Source organism: Myxine glutinosa, chromosome 1, assembly GCF_964187855.1.
Source record: "Myxine glutinosa chromosome 1, kmMyxGlut1.1, whole genome shotgun sequence".
NCBI lineage: Eukaryota > Metazoa > Chordata > Myxini > Myxiniformes > Myxinidae > Myxine > Myxine glutinosa.
In genome coordinates, this window is record NC_136261.1 from 289,705,341 (window position 1) to 289,721,153 (window position 15,813).

Genomic DNA, 15,813 nt, shown 5'->3' on the forward strand with positions numbered 1-15,813 from the left:
GCCTCAGGGTTGGATGCGATGCTATGGTCTGAGCTGTGCATGTCTGTGCATGCGTGATCGAGAGGAATGCTCGTCACGCCCTATATATCTCGTATGTATGTATATATATATATATATATATATATATATATATATATATATATATATATATATATATGTGTGTGTTTATATATATATATGTTTATATATATATATATATATATATATATATATATATATATATATATATATATATATATATATATATATATATATATATATATGTGTGTTTATATATATATATATATATATTATATATATATATATATATATATATATATGTATGTACATAAATGTATTTGTACAGTACTGTATACTATATTTTTCAGCATACATGTCGATACTTTCTTTCCCCAGAAGTTTGGTCATTGACTTGTACTCAGAATTGACTTATCTATAATTTAAGACATTGAATTAGCATAAACAAAAAAAGAGACAAAGTGTGATATTTTCTGAAATAGATTGTATAATTGTTAATTTAAAACGCAATACTATTTTACGCTAATTTTAAACGCTTTGCGTTTAAATGTTCCTTGTATTTGCAGGTGATAAATTGTGACCTGCTTCTCTATTCTCGGCCACGGGTCTCGCGAATTCGCGGTTTTTCGTGTGCACCAAATTATTATTTTTTCACGAGCCATGAGCTTGACACAGTTATAAAAACCCATCTTTCACCAGCCATGCACAAAGCAGCTGGTCATATGCATAAAAACATATACGAGCCGTGAGCATGACCTGCTTCTACTTTCTTGACAGTGTGCTTCACGTTTTCATGGCTTTCGCGGCCGCAAATTTTAGCCGCACTATAAGTGATATATGTCCCATCAGCTACGTGAACAAGACAACCCCTCGAGTTATAGAATGACAGACAATACCTTCATTAAATCTATTGTATTAATTAGTGAATGCTCAATATGGCATCATCCCCCACAAACAATGTGCAGACTACTCACCCCTCCTGCAGCTACCCACAATGCCCGCATTCGTACACATACCGACTGTGTCCTGGGTCTCGATCATTCTTCTTGTCCCATTTATTTGACCTGCGTTTTTACCTGTCTCTCTGCTTCTGCTCATCGTTCAATCATGGCTTACAAGCGCAAGACCAGTGCCGGAGATACATCGACTACCAAGAGGCAGAGAAAAGTGATGACCCTGAGCAACAAATTGGAGCTGCTCGACCGTCTTTCGAAAGAAGAGAGTGCGGCCTATTTGGGCTGGCATTATGGCATCAATGAATCCACCATTCGCTACATACGGAAGAAGGAGAAGGTGATTCGTGAAAGTGTTGCAGCGAGCTCTGCATTGAGTTCGAAGGTGGTCACCCAAGTCTGAGATGCCCACATACAAAGAATGGAGAAGGCTCTCAGCATATGGATCGAGGACAACACACAGAAGATTATGCCTTTGAGTGCACCTCTCATTTGCGCAAACGCAAAAGGCAAATTCATGCTGAAACCCATGATGCTGAACCGTTCCCTGTACCAGCTCACTGTTGGAGGCCATTACAAAGGTTTCCAAGGAGGAAGGGGCACGCAGTGATGAGGAAGAGGTGCCGTGGTCCAACCTCACAGTCCAGTTCCTGGGCGAGGCTGCAGGACATGCGGGCAATTGCCAACAGGGTGCACGACACTGACCCAGACGTTGCATAGTACCACAAGTTCAATAAGGGCTTGTATGATGTGCTGCTTCCCTACAAAGAGCTGCATCAACCTGTGACAATCTGCCAGGCAGCTCTCCATTACACATTTCTTCTGCCCTGCTCCCTCCACCTCAAGGCCATCACCACCTTCTCCTGCCTGTCCTGTTGCCCTCTCAGCATCCTCACCTGTTCCCTCTTCTGCCTGTCCTGCCTGTCCTGCCTCTCCATTAGTGCACGACTTTGCAGCACCATCATTTTGGTCACCCTCAGAGTTCGAGGAATTAATGGGATTTGAATTAATCACCATAATCATCATAATCATCATCATCACCATCTTCATCATCATCATCATCATCATTTGAAAAGTTGCGTGTTTGTGAAATAAAAAATTGAAACGATACATGTTGTTTTTTTTAGTTTCACGGTGCGGTGTGGTTAAGCTGGTTAAGCACTTTTAATAAATTGTAAGCGCATTCCTACAATAAATTGGAAATGGTACCTGGTGTTGTCGTTTTTCTTCAATTTGTAAGCATTTTTTAAATGAAACTATAATCATGTGCATTTGCGTTCGAAAACATTTTAAACTTAAAAAAATTTCCTCTATGAATCAGGAACCGCCGGGAACCTATAACCTTTCCCCCACTGAAACAATGGCACAACATACATTCGTAGGAGTTGCATCAACATTCGTGGGATTTTCATCGACATTCACAGATTATCAACATTTGCGGGATTTTCCTCGACATTTGCAGGTTTTGCCTTGCCATTCGCAGTTTGTTCCTTGACATTGGTGGATTTTTGTGATTCGGGACCCAATCCCCTCCTCCCCTTTTCCATTGAAACAATGCTCCCCCCCCATTCACGGTTTCGCAATTTGTGGCACTTTACAGGATTGTATCCCCCGTGAATACCGGGGTCGAGGTGTATATAATCCACTGAAATGTTATGAATAGTTATTTTTTTCCTCTTCTCCAGGAATGGCGACCACCTTTTGCTGTGGATGTTGATAACTTTCGCTTCACTCCACGGATTCAGCGACTCAATGAGCTTGAGGTAAAAACAAATGGCTGATGTTCAAACCATTCTTGTATTCCATTATTTATCCAATCTTGTTTTACTTTTGCTCATTCATTCATTCATTCAATTAGATTTTTGGAAATGCCCCGAGATGCATTGAGTCACACATATGGATGTGAATCATTTATTAGTCCCATGCCGGTTTCACCGGAGGTCCCACTTGTGTTTTTCCAGACTTTCCATACCCTTTAACTGTTTAACATATTCAACTGAAACTTGGTACATTGCTTTATTATAAGCTACAAAAACTGCAACTTGTTCTGTAGCTTTGCATACCAAAAACAATTTGTTCCACTGTATATGGCTCACAATTGCTGAGTGCTTGGAACAGAACATTTATTGGGACCCCCAGGGGACATGTGTTGCAAAGTAATTCTCCCTCATGTTTATTTTTACTTACCTTTGTACAGAGCATATGGAAATAGGCACAAACTGAAACTAAACTGAAGTAAAGGGGGGAGTGTTGGAGGAAATCCCTTTATCTGAGTTGTAACTTGACTAATTAACTCAACTGGACTATGTCCAGCTGAGTTTTTGTCAACACCCAGTGTCAGTCATCCGTCGTCCGTCTGTCTGTCTGTCGTCTGTAAACAATTCGACGTCTACACTCTAAAAGTCACAAATATTGATTAAATTTGATGAAACTTGTTATGCAGCATCTTTAAGACATAAACTAGTTTGGGATTGCATTTGGGCGTTGCACGCCCAAAATTGGGCGCGGCAGGGCAGCCATATTGAAAAATCGATTTTTGTGATATATTTTTCGCACATATAAACTACAGACTTGGCATTTAATATGGAATATTTTTTTTTCCTTGATGGGTTTACTTTCTGAACTCAGTATATCAATCTGGTGAGTTTCTTTTACGCTTCGGTGATTTCTTTGTTAAAAGAACCATGTCACTGATTGTCTGTCGCAGCAAAAAGTCAATAAAAGGATTATATCACAGGTGGCGTGACAAAATGTACGGACAGGTACATTTGACGATTGGCTTCACAATCGGGTATATAAGGGTTGTTGTGTTCTGTATTAGTGGAAACAACTGCTGCACGTCTACAAAAGTTATTGTCGCTTCCCCTGGAGATGGTCCGTCAACTCGACAATGCTGTTTGTCATTTAGTGGTGGCTTTACGACATTCCGGCATGAAACAGCATGCTACTGCTTGGCAGTATGGCATCACTCAAGGTCAGGTGTCAAATATCCTGAAACGAAATGCTCAGAGGGGTGTCCCTACTCCAATACCGAGGCCAGGACGTCCCCGCAGAACCACAAGGAGGGATGATCGCCAGCTGCACCGGTTAGTCCGCAATGGCCGTACCAAGTCAGCTAATCGGCTTAGGGCTGAGTGGCAGCAACTGACAAATGTGCCTGTATCCAGAAGGCTAGTCAACCAACGACTGGTTCAAGCAGGCTATCATGACAGGCATCCCCTGAGAAAGCCATGCCTGACCAGACAACACCGCCAGCGCCGATTGCAGTGGGCCACAGAGCACCGTCAATGGCAGCCAGGGCACTGGAATCATGTGATCTTCAGTGACGAGTCTAGATTTCTGGTCTATCGTCAAGATGGTCGCATCCGAGTGCGCAGACAAGTGCATGAAGCCTGCAACGAAGATTGTATAGTGCCAAGAGTCAAAGCTGGAGGTGGTGGGGTGACCGTTTGGGCTGCTTTTCATGCAGGGGGAAAAACTGACCTGGTTGTTCTGAATGGAAACCTGAACCAGTTCAAGTACAGGGCCATTCTGGAAGAAACATTGCTTCCATTTGCTCGTGCAGCCTTTCGAGGAAACTTTGTCTTCCAAGATGACAATGCACGGCCTCATCATGCTCGCATGATCCAACACTTTCTTGCTGACCATGGTGTGGAGCATATGGAGTGGCCTGCCATGTCCCCGGATATGAATCCGATAGAGAACTTGTGGGCAGAATTAACGTGTCAAATCGACAACTCGGACCAGCAGCCAACCTCTGTGCGTGAATTGCAGCAGGCTATTGTCACTGCATGGCAGGCGATTCCTGTTCAAACCTTGGCAAATCTCGTGAACAGCATGCCTCGACGTGTACGTGCTCTCCTGAATGCTCGTGGGGGTTACACGAAGTACTGAACTGTAATTTTACTGTCCGTAATCTGTCATAATTTACCTTTTGTTTTTGTTTAAAAAAATAATTGGCTAATGTGCAAAATAAAGAAATACTTCTGGAAAACGTACAGAAGTTTAACACAGTACTGTCTGTGAATTGAGTTCGATATCAGTTTACATCACTTTCAAGGATCAATTTATTTGTTTTGAAATGTCAAATGTGGTTTTTGTTTCTTTTAAAGGTCACATTAACAAAATCTAGAATAATTTCGACATAATTCCAATGAACTTTTGGTTCCAAGTCATCTTGAAAAGTAAGTTCACCCCCACAAAAAAAATATTCCATATTAAATGCCAAGTCTGTATATAGTTTGTGGTTCTATTATAATAGAACATTACATTATAATAGAACATGCATAATTATGCATATTCTAACCATATTGATATAGACCAGTTGAGTTCCGTTTCCCTGGAACCTCTAGTTTCTTTAGATGGCTACTCTAACACTGCTTAGACAAAATACCACAAAGCCATTTTTCTGTCTAATGGCTTTTACTGTCATTTTACTGTCTCTTTTACTGTCTAAGAAAATATCTCGTCAGGCTTTGGATTTGTGAAAGAAAAGTTCAGGCACATTTTTCCCACACTTTCATTTGTGCCATTTCAGCCAGGTAATTCGACAACTGCTTGCTTTGCGGTGTTCTAGTTTTTAAATCTGTCTGTGCCTGCTTGGAAGTAGAACTGAGTGTTTCTGCCAGTGCCGTGGGAGGAGTCATTGCATCATAATGGCAGAGCTTTTGCAACCTCTGAGAATTGCACCATTCCATAGTGGTTTCAAGCAAAAATGTCTGTTTGAGCTCAATTTATCCCACAAACCTGCACTTCTATGGACAATGCCATTGCCAGTGAATGATTATCGACATTTTGCCGGTTTATGTTAGATTTTTGCTGACACTGTACCTGAGACCTGACTGGTACGTTCTTAAGACCCTGTTAGTGAAGCCCAGCTGCATGCGTCCGAAGCTCACAGCATTTCCTTGCGGAGGGAACCTGCACTTCCAAAAACTAAAAACAAGCAGTGTTCATTCTGGGGTCAGAAAAAATTAGTTGGGCTCCAAGAGCCCTACCCAACCAGAATCTGGGGTCTTTCAAAATGTATTATGGGGGATATGACAAATATAAAATTAACACTTCTATATTATATGTCAACGTTGTTAAATTACTCACATGCTGATGCTGTTACATGGTTGAAAAATAAAAAAAATTTCAATCAAAATCAAGAGAGCAGGGACATCGGGAAATCTGTGGAACGGAAAGGGCTCAGGTGGGATACACAGGATAAACAAGATGGACACTACAAGGACTTTCAGGAAAGAAAATGGAATTTGAAGGAGGCCGATTTTGGGTGGATTAACGTGGGTAGAAAAGATCAAGGTTTGGAATGGGGAAGATAAGAGATGGTGGTGAACAGCTGTTTTGAAGACCTGGAGAGAGGAGTGGGATTGAAGAGAGTGTGGGAGTTTGTGTGTGTGTGTGTGTGTGTGTGTGTGTGTGTGTGTGTGTGTGTGTGTGTGTGTGTGTGTGTGTGTGTGTGTGTGTGTGTGTGTGTGTGTGTGTGTGTGTGTGTGTGTGTGTGTGTCAAAAAAACAAATGAAACATAATGATTCATTTTCTATCCCAGTTGAGCTGACCTCTTCTTAGCCATTTTAATGAGCCTTCCTTGTCTGTGTCCAATCTGTCCAACTCTTTTTTTATGCCTTCCTGCTCTTTTGTCATTCTCCAAGTTGTCAAGTGTATATCTGTTGATATTTCGCTTTGTATTTTTCTTTTGTCTATTTTGCAATTGTTGGGGGGCTGTATTCATTGTTGTTTCGGTTTCTTGATTCCATAATGATCTTCTTACATGACATCTTCCATTTGCACCTGTCACCTGGGAATTTCTTGGTAGGTGGATCATGGATACCTTCTCTGGCTTGCACTCTTCGTGTTTGCTTTAAAATAAGACTTGGTAGTCTGTTGAACTTTTCACATACTCGGCCAATCCTACAGTTGTCATTCTGCGCACCTGGTTGAGCTCCATCCGGCCGCTACCTTCCCATCTCGGCAGATACATTCGAGGGATACATTAACTTTTGCATAACATTTTTTGGATGGTGAGGAGTTTCCTTGTTTTGATATCTAGCTTGTTGATTTCCGCTTGTGGCCAGTTTATTATTCCATATGTGTATGGGAATATTGGGACTGCTGGTTGGTTTAAGGCTTTTATTTTGTTTCCTGGGGAGAGGTATGTTTTCAGGATCAGCCTCGTTCTACACAGGTATTCTTTGGCAATTGTTTTGTAGATTTGTTTGTGACATATTTTGTGGCCCTCTTCTACTCCATGGTATTTGTAGGCTGCTTTGTTCTCTAGTTCCTGTATTGTTGTATTTCGGTATATTTTTATGTTGTCTGTTTTTGTTGGTCTGCTTTGCATGAATGTGCACTTGGCACACATCCAGGCCAAATTACATTTGAATGTTGTCCAAGTACCATTTCATCAATTTCAGTTGTTTTACCAATTTTATGTCATTTGGTCCAAAGAGTTTTAGATCATCTATGTATATTAGAAGTGTCACCTTTCCTGTCCCTTTGGACTTTTTCTTATTGGACGTTATGAGGTTGCATTAGGAGTATCCATGGCATTGCTCATCAATGGCATTGCTCAGTGGGTCCAAGGCCAGGCAAAACAGGATGGATAAAAGGCTCTCACCCTGGAATATCCTTACTGTACAATATCTTCACTGCTGGTATTTCAATCTTTCCTTCCGAGCGCTACAGTATCCATGTGGTGTTCCATAGCTCCATTACTTTCTCAGTTTGATTTATTTTGGTGGTTGATCGTGTGTGTGTGTATGTGGATCCATGATCGAGGTTGTGGATCCGCCTTTTGGAGAGGTCCTGGGCTCAAAAGATTGAAACCTCAAGGAGGGAGGAGTGGGATTGGAATTTGACTAATTAACTCAACTGGACTATGTCCAGCTGAGTTTTTGTCGACACCCAGTGTCCGTCATCCGTCTGTCTGTCTGTCGTCTGTAAACAATTTGACGTCTACGCTCTAAAAGTCACAAATATTGATTAAATTTGATGAAACTTGTTCTGCAGCATCTTTAAGACATAAACTAGTTTGGGATTGCATTGTAGATTTGTTTAAAAATGCAGTCGCAGTCGCATTGCAAAAATGCAGTCGGGGAAACTAGTCAATTGCTTACAGGTTAAGGTTCTTGCTTTAAGTAAGGGAACTATGTTTTGAGGCTTACAATTTAAATAAATTTGAATATGGGATGTTGTGAGATTAACATAATTTACAGAAATCATTTAATTTCTTTATATTTAAGTTTAGGAACAACCAATACTGTACAATTAATTAAATGCATTTTAAAATAAGAATTGAATAAGAAAAATAAGAATTGAAAATCATAAGAGATAGAATTGTGAGGAACAAAAATGAAAAAACCAGATGTGTGTGTGTGTGTGTGTGTGTGTGTGTGTGTGTGTGTGTGTGTGTGTGTGTGTGTGTATTTTTATTTTATTTTTGCTGTAGAATTATTATTGTGCTTTGCTTATTTTTCTATCACCATTACACCAAATAGAATGGAGATTGGTTTTTATGTTGCCATCAAAATGGAATGACTACCCTCGTTCAATGCTTTTTGATGTTCCTTATTGTCGGTACAGGCACAGACACGTGTAAAACTTAATTTTCTGGACCAGACTGCAAAGTTCTGGGAGCTGCAAGGATCAACACTGAAGATTCCTGTGGTCGAGAGGAAATTGCTGGACCTCTACAGCCTCAGCAAGGTGTGACATTCTGGAAGGGGTTGTTCTTGGTTATATAGTACATACAACACAATAAAAGGTTTGTTTCTCATTGACAACCCTACTTTTTTGATGATTTGCAAGGAAGGGATACAAATAGTGCTGAGAATTATCATGGTTAAATGCAAGCAAGAATTGCAATGTTGGATATTTGTCCTTTCTGAGCATCATGGTGTTGTTGAATTACCTTTTTATGCCATGGTAATTCTGTTTCTCATTTCAAGGTTGTGTGAATGTTCTGGTACAAGGCATTTCTTCTACATTTTACAGATACTAAAATGTTCGTAGTTTCTATTCCTCCCCATAAAACTGAAAACACCAAGTTTTTCTCTCCCTCCCAAATTCCCCTCCCTTCTTGACTCTTCTCTCTTTACTCCCAGCTTTACCTGCTTGAGTCAGTGTCATTTTCTTTCAGTTAAACGTGCCTCTCCCTCTGCAAATGTTATCTGCAAATTGATCTTTAATGGGCTTCATGATCTTTGCTATACATTGTGTTTTTTGTGATCTGGCCTTTTCAGTACTTTTGTCAAACGTTACATTGGCGTACTTTGTGGTTGGGTTATTTTTTGTAAGTTTACAATCATATAACGTTTAAAAAGTGGTATCTCATCGTGCATAATTTATTATTATTCATTATTGTGCTCTCTCAGGCCACTCATGTTTATCATGATGATGGAGCTGGTAAGCAGGAAGGTGAACATGAGGGGTATTCCTGGGAGGATGTTGTACATGGACAATCTGGTTGTTGTGGGGGAGAGTAGGTGGGAGATGTAGGATGTACTGGGGTAGTGGAAGGAGGCACTTGAGAGACATGGGCTGAAAATGAGCATGGAGGTGATGTGGGTCGGGCAGCAGAGAAAATAAATTAAAAGCAGGTTAGAGGTGAAGGAGATCACACAGGGAAATAGGTTTGAGTATCTGGTGGGAACAGTGACCGGGGATGGTAAGCAGGAAGTAGAGGTGTGGAGGAGGGTTCAGGTGAGTGCAAACGCATGAAGGAGCATGGAGGGAGTAATTGCAGACAGAAGGATTTGAAGGAGATTGAAAGGAAAGGTTCTTGATGTCTTGTGTAACTCTGGCCTATCTTTACGGTCTGGAGATGAAGGCAGTGACAGAGAGACAACAACAGAGGCTACAGGTTTGCGAGAAAAACTGGGTCAGGAGGATTGCGGGAGTGAAGAGAGTGGATAGGAGGATGGATGAACTGAGTGAGGCGATTGCTGTGCAGATGAGCTTGATGGGGAGATTGATGAAATGCCGGCTGAGATGGGCTGGACACTTGGTGTGGATGGGGGAAGAGAGAATGATAAAGAGAGCGGATAGATTGAGGGAACCAGGTAGGAGGAAAAGAGGTAGAGTGGTAGACCATGGTTGAGATGGGAGGATTGTGTGAGGAGAGATATAAGGAAGGTGCGGGTGGTTGGTGAGTGTAGAGCGTTGGCTGAGGACAGAGGGGAGTGGAGGAGTATCGTAGTCAAGGCAGGGCAGAACCTTGGTACCGTTGGACCTCACTCACCCTTTAAAAGGGAATAGGAGAAGAAGAAGATTGTGGGTCATCATTCATTTTTGCGAAACGGTGACATAATTAGCCAAACCAATTATTGTGTACTAGCTTAAGATAATAGACAAAACAAACCCCTGTAATCGTGGGCTAATAACAGTTTATATTGTGAGACAAGTCCGTTAATTATTAGTCAGGAAATAAAACAAAGTTTTATGGCAAGGTCGCCTGCATATTTCTAATCTATAGATCCACTGTCATTTGCAGAAATGGATGCATGGTGTAGTTTTTATTTTATTTATTTTATCCTTTCTCGATCTAATGCAGACTTCTTGCACGTAATTTGAGTCATCTCGTGCCACTACGTGGTCAGGAATGCACGGATGTCTGAAGTAGAGTGATCTTTTTTGATATTTTTGAAATATTTGTGGAAATGTCTTCAATGGTTTCTCTACTGGCAATATTAATTTTCGCTGGTTTGGTGATCCTGGCTATATATTTATCGGCAGATCAGATTTTCATCTATTAATAATATTTTGGCATTTGACTAGCAAGCAATTCTGTCAAGGTATGCAGCAGTTCAAATTGGGGCTGTGGTGCGTTTTTAAATAGTTCCGAGATGGAAACAATTGTTGTTGGTTGGAAAATAGTTGGAATAGTTGGAAAATCTAAGTGAACTTTGTGTCATTTTTCGTTTTAATTATTCGACTATACTCATGAATCGCTATACTTCATGAGACAATTTTTTCAGCCCACATTTACTTGTTTGTACTTTTTTCTTTTCTTTTGCTAATCCTTATTAAAGATTTCCCATTTTGGCATAAAAACGTCCTGGCCTTTTGCCGAGTTTGTAAAAGAGGACAAAATAAATCTGTGTGTTCGTATAGAACGCATGTTCAAAGCAATCGACAAGCTGCTGTCACAAACCTGATGGGTTCTGTTGAGAAAGGCAACAATATGACTTGCCACATAAAAACAGCCTAAAACTTAACTGCATCTATGAGATTAACACTTCAACATAATACTGTTGCCTGGAAGTGGTGGGGATCCATATCTCGATTGTGGTAAGAATAGCATTGACCGCGTGATTGCATAGCTTACATTCCTTCTTGTATCAGGGAAATTGTCAGAGTAAGTTGTATTGTAAAATGTGCACTGAAGAGGCAGTGAGTGTTAACTTTAAGACAGTACAGAGTAAGTTTGTTGTGGAAAACCTCCTGTTTTCAAGTGAGGCTGGTTGAGAATGTGGGCAGAATGACTTGACTGGAAAGTGTATTGCACTTTAGGAGGAAACTGCAGTCCATGGAGGTGATTTCAGGTGCCTTGGAGACAGTCAGCTGAGGCTGTGAAGCAGCCAAATGTGAAGGCTAAGTCGTGGCGGTGCATTCGCAAGCCGCTCGTGCTCGATCCGTTGGCTGTCGCCGTGCTGCGGGCCAGTTTGTGCAAAACAACATCTCTCTATAGTGCAAGCAATCTCTGTGTGTCTGTGTGTATGTCTGTGACCGCTGTTTCTCGACAACCACTGGTCCGACCTAAGTGAAACTTGCCAGGTATATTGTTGGGGACCTGAGGATGTGCCTTTTCAAGGTTTGCTATTAATCGGATAAGTGGTTACCAAGTTATGGCCATTTATTTAGCAAACACATACGTTTTGTACGTGAACGAAGGAACAGCGAAGGACGAGAGCGAAGGAACGGCGAAGGACGAGAGCGAAGACCGAAGGAACGATGAAAGTTTTAATTTTTCTTTGCATGTACGGTCAAGCTACAGCGAAGGAACCGCGTGTGTTTGTTGTTTCTGCCTCACGGTTTGAAAAATTGAAGAATTGGCCATTAAAACTAATTTGCGATTAATCGTAACTGCGATATGCGAACTTCCGGACAGTGAGGACGTAACTTCCGGACTTAGGGATAGTGACGACTTACTGTCTCGATTGTATCTTACTACTATCTTACTATCTTATATATCTATACTATCTTATCTATCTTATCTATCTTATACTTACTGTCCATATACTTAGTCTATATTATAGATTGATTGTAGTTAAACACAATGCCCCAATCCATTCGTCATTTACGACAGCGAAGGAACGAAACTGCGCGTCGTGCACGTGCAATGGAATCTGACGAAGCACGAGCTGCTCGCCTGACACGCGACGCTACGTGCGTGACAAGGCGTCGTGCAGCTGAAACGGATGAAGAACGAGCTGCTCGCTTGGCAGACAACACTGGACGCGTGACAAGGCGTCGTGCAGACGAAACGGATGAAGAACGAGCTGCTTGCTTGGCAGACAACACTGAACGCGAGGCAAGGCGTCGTGCAGAAGAAACGGATGAAGAACGAGCTGCTCGCTTGACACGCGACGCTACGTGCGTCACAAGGCGTCGTGCAGAACAAACGGATGAACGGATGAGAACAAACGTACGGGCACGCACTAGTTTATATGGAAGACGGTGCTGTGCATGATCTCTGGCTCGCTCCTGTGATATTAATCGGCTATCGTACCGAATGCAAACTGCCCTTGGGGCATATGACAAACAAAGCTGCAATGAGCCACTGACCAATAACAGACCTGAGAGCACTTGAATAAACTGATGAAATATTCCCATATGCTGGTTTGGTTATCATAATCTACGGATTCTATACAGACGCAGTGAACCAATATAGCAAATTTTGGCAAACAGGATGACTATTTGGTCCGTCTGCGAAGAAACAGGTTCTGCTAGTATTCTAGTAATAATTCACCAAATGTGCGTCCGTCCGTTCGAAGGTACCGCAAAAACGGCTCAACTGATTGCAACGATATTTTGGGTGGGTATTCCTGGGACCCCTGGGAGTAAAATAGGCTATATTGCTTTTTCAATTTTTCCAAGTTTTCCAATTTTCCAGTTTTTCCAAACACGATGGAATAATATTTACCGATATGAACAGTGATGTGGCTTTTGTTGAAATTCTACAAATACTGTTTATTCTACGTACCAGGAGATAGTAGATTGACTCCTGACGAACTCTTCCTATATAAACGTGCGGCTCTGAAGTAACATGGCAGCGTGTGCAAAGCGACTGAGAAACAGGCGTAGCGGCTGCTTCCGTTTTGCAGAATTCAATCTTTTTTCAAAATGGGCGCCATGTACTGTTTAGATTTTGATGATTTGCATGTAATATGATTCAACGGATGTTTATATGAATCGTTTAAAATAAAAATTAAAAGCCTTCAATTTCTGTTATTTTGCCTTTTCATTTGGGCTTCCCAATTGAAGCCCCGCCCATAGGGCGGGTACCGTTGCTAGTTCTAGTAATATCGGTAACTATTGAGGACCAGCTCTGAGCTGGGGTCACATGGGCTTGGCTTCAAATCAACAGGTAACTCTTGCCTGGTAAGTGTCAGTATGGCATTGTGTTTTAGCAATTTCCTAGGCTTGTTTCCAAGGTAGTTAGTCTGTTGATCAAATATAAACGCTGACTGCTCAAAGTGGTCTTCGCAACCAACATGATATTTTGAATGACCATACGTTTTGATTTTGAATTTTGTTGTTCCTAGGTTTTTCAACCACAAAGCACACAATTGTGGACGATCTTTTTGTGTGTCAGAGATGCAAAAAAAAAACGACTTCTGAGTTATGTGGGCAAATTTCTCAACGAATCGACCAGTTAAAAGCTTGGCACATCGACATCTTATGAAACGCAGATTTAGACATCCCTCAAATGAGTTGTGCGCCCGTGACCTCATGAAAATCGACAGAAGTAGCTAATTTGCATGACGAAAGTGAAAATAGCCCGATTTTAAAACGTGATTATCCAGCTTATTATTCTCCCAAAAAGATATTTTTTTGTGCTAATGGGTCAGGCATATCATCCTCTAAAATATATCTCTTCAAAACAATTCATGATTGTATCCCTTTAATTAACACATGGGCCACACCTGTGTGTAGGCCGTTGCCTGGTGTCTCTCATTCACCCAGGTGTTTCTATTTTTTTTTTCTTGTCCACTATGTAATGTAATGAATGCCTATTTTTTATTTTAGTATGACGATTTTTCACTCTTAATTGGCATGACAGTGATGTTTTTTTGTTTGCTTGTTTTCTACACTGAAGTGGTTTTTAAAAAGATACCAACAAAGCTAAAATATTAGTGTACACCCTACTTTAGATGTCATATTCCCATCATCGAGGTAGTAGGATACATTTATTTTCTGCCCATGGGTACCTCAAGCACATCTGCAAAATTTGAGTGTCATTGACCAAGCATTCATGACTTGGTGGTCTCAGAGAACAGAATGTCAGCACCTTCATTTCAGGCATGTGCTTCCTGTCTCGGTATTGTGCCTGGGTATTGCGATCAACATGTGCGTGTCTGTTTGTTGGCAGAATAAGTCATGAGCAGCTAAAATTAGACACAATGATGAGACTCAATGATCCAATACAGTGCTCACACTTATGGTCACGATTTGAGTAAATATAATCTTGCACTGAATTTCATTGTACAACGCTCCCCCCTGTTCCATCTCCAGCCACTGCATGACGCATTGCCGGGCGCCCAAGGGGGTCGGGCGATTATGCACTCCGAAAGGGAGTAATCAGTTTTCACTCTGTTTGTTTTCTTGTTTGTTTGTTTTCTTGTTTGTTTGTTTTCTTGTTTGTTTGTTTTCTTGTTTGTTTGTCCTGGCAATATCTCAACCATCCTTTGAGCTATGAAGCTGAAATTTGGGCAAAATAGTGAACAAGAGATTTGGCAAAAACTGTATTTTTATTTTTGATTAATCAATTGATCGATTAATTACTTAATTATTATCGATTTATTAAGTACTTATTTATTTTCTTTCTCATTTGGGCAGGCACATTTTGAGGTAAGAATCTGATATTTGGACACGACAGTGACCAATTTATTTGGCTGTAAACTTTACATTAATCGATTCATTACAATAAATCAAAAATACACTTTACAGTGTCAAGTGTATTTTTGATTTATTGTAATGAATCGATTAATTTTTATTTATTTATTAATTGCTTGGTTAACTTTCAAAATGTTACAGATTCGGATGAAATGGTGGTGGTTTAGGTATGCTATTAGCCAATTGATTAAGAAATTAATTATTTTATAATTATTATTTATTTTAATTATTAATTACTTGAAGGGAGTATGAGATCACGTCGAAGAATAACCAGCTGAATTTAATTTTTAACAAGAAGTAATCCACTTTAGAATAAACAAACCATACTGTTACTTTGCAACTTCAAGCAACAGCCATTCCAGACTAAGGGAATGTCCACAGATAGCTCCCCCCCAGCTGAGGTTTCTGCTAAAAGCATACTTGATCTGTTCTCTTTTAATACTGCGTAATCTCTCTCTCTCGTTCTAGAAGAGAAGGTGAGATTGTCTTATTAAATAAATTCTTAAGCTTCAAAGCAAATATTATTTCAGGCATGTCACAATTGAATGGTCTGCTGGACCCTGGAGTCATACCAGTACAAAGCTGTGTACAGGCATGTGGCAGGTGCCCTGTGCTGGTAGAACAAAATGGCTACCTATATGTATCTTCAAATGCGACTTAACATTGAGCCATGCATGTTCGTAGTTGTTGAAGCTACAATGTAGGCACTAAACAAACAAGCATA

General features: G+C 40.7%; 1 protein-coding gene across 3 annotated transcripts in view; it reads left to right on the forward strand.

The window, feature by feature from the left end:
- The window catches only part of LOC137438801 (lysine-specific demethylase 5D), a 153,230-nt gene that overhangs the window by 26,354 nt on the left and 111,063 nt on the right, over window positions 1-15,813 (forward strand). For all 3 annotated transcript variants that reach the window (XM_078767342.1, XM_068134172.2, XM_068134180.2), the window contains exons 2-3: window positions 2,657-2,734; window positions 8,556-8,678. In XM_078767342.1, the coding sequence (XP_078623468.1) occupies window positions 2,657-2,734; window positions 8,556-8,678 (201 nt within the window). The remainder of the gene's footprint in view (window positions 1-2,656; window positions 2,735-8,555; window positions 8,679-15,813) is intronic.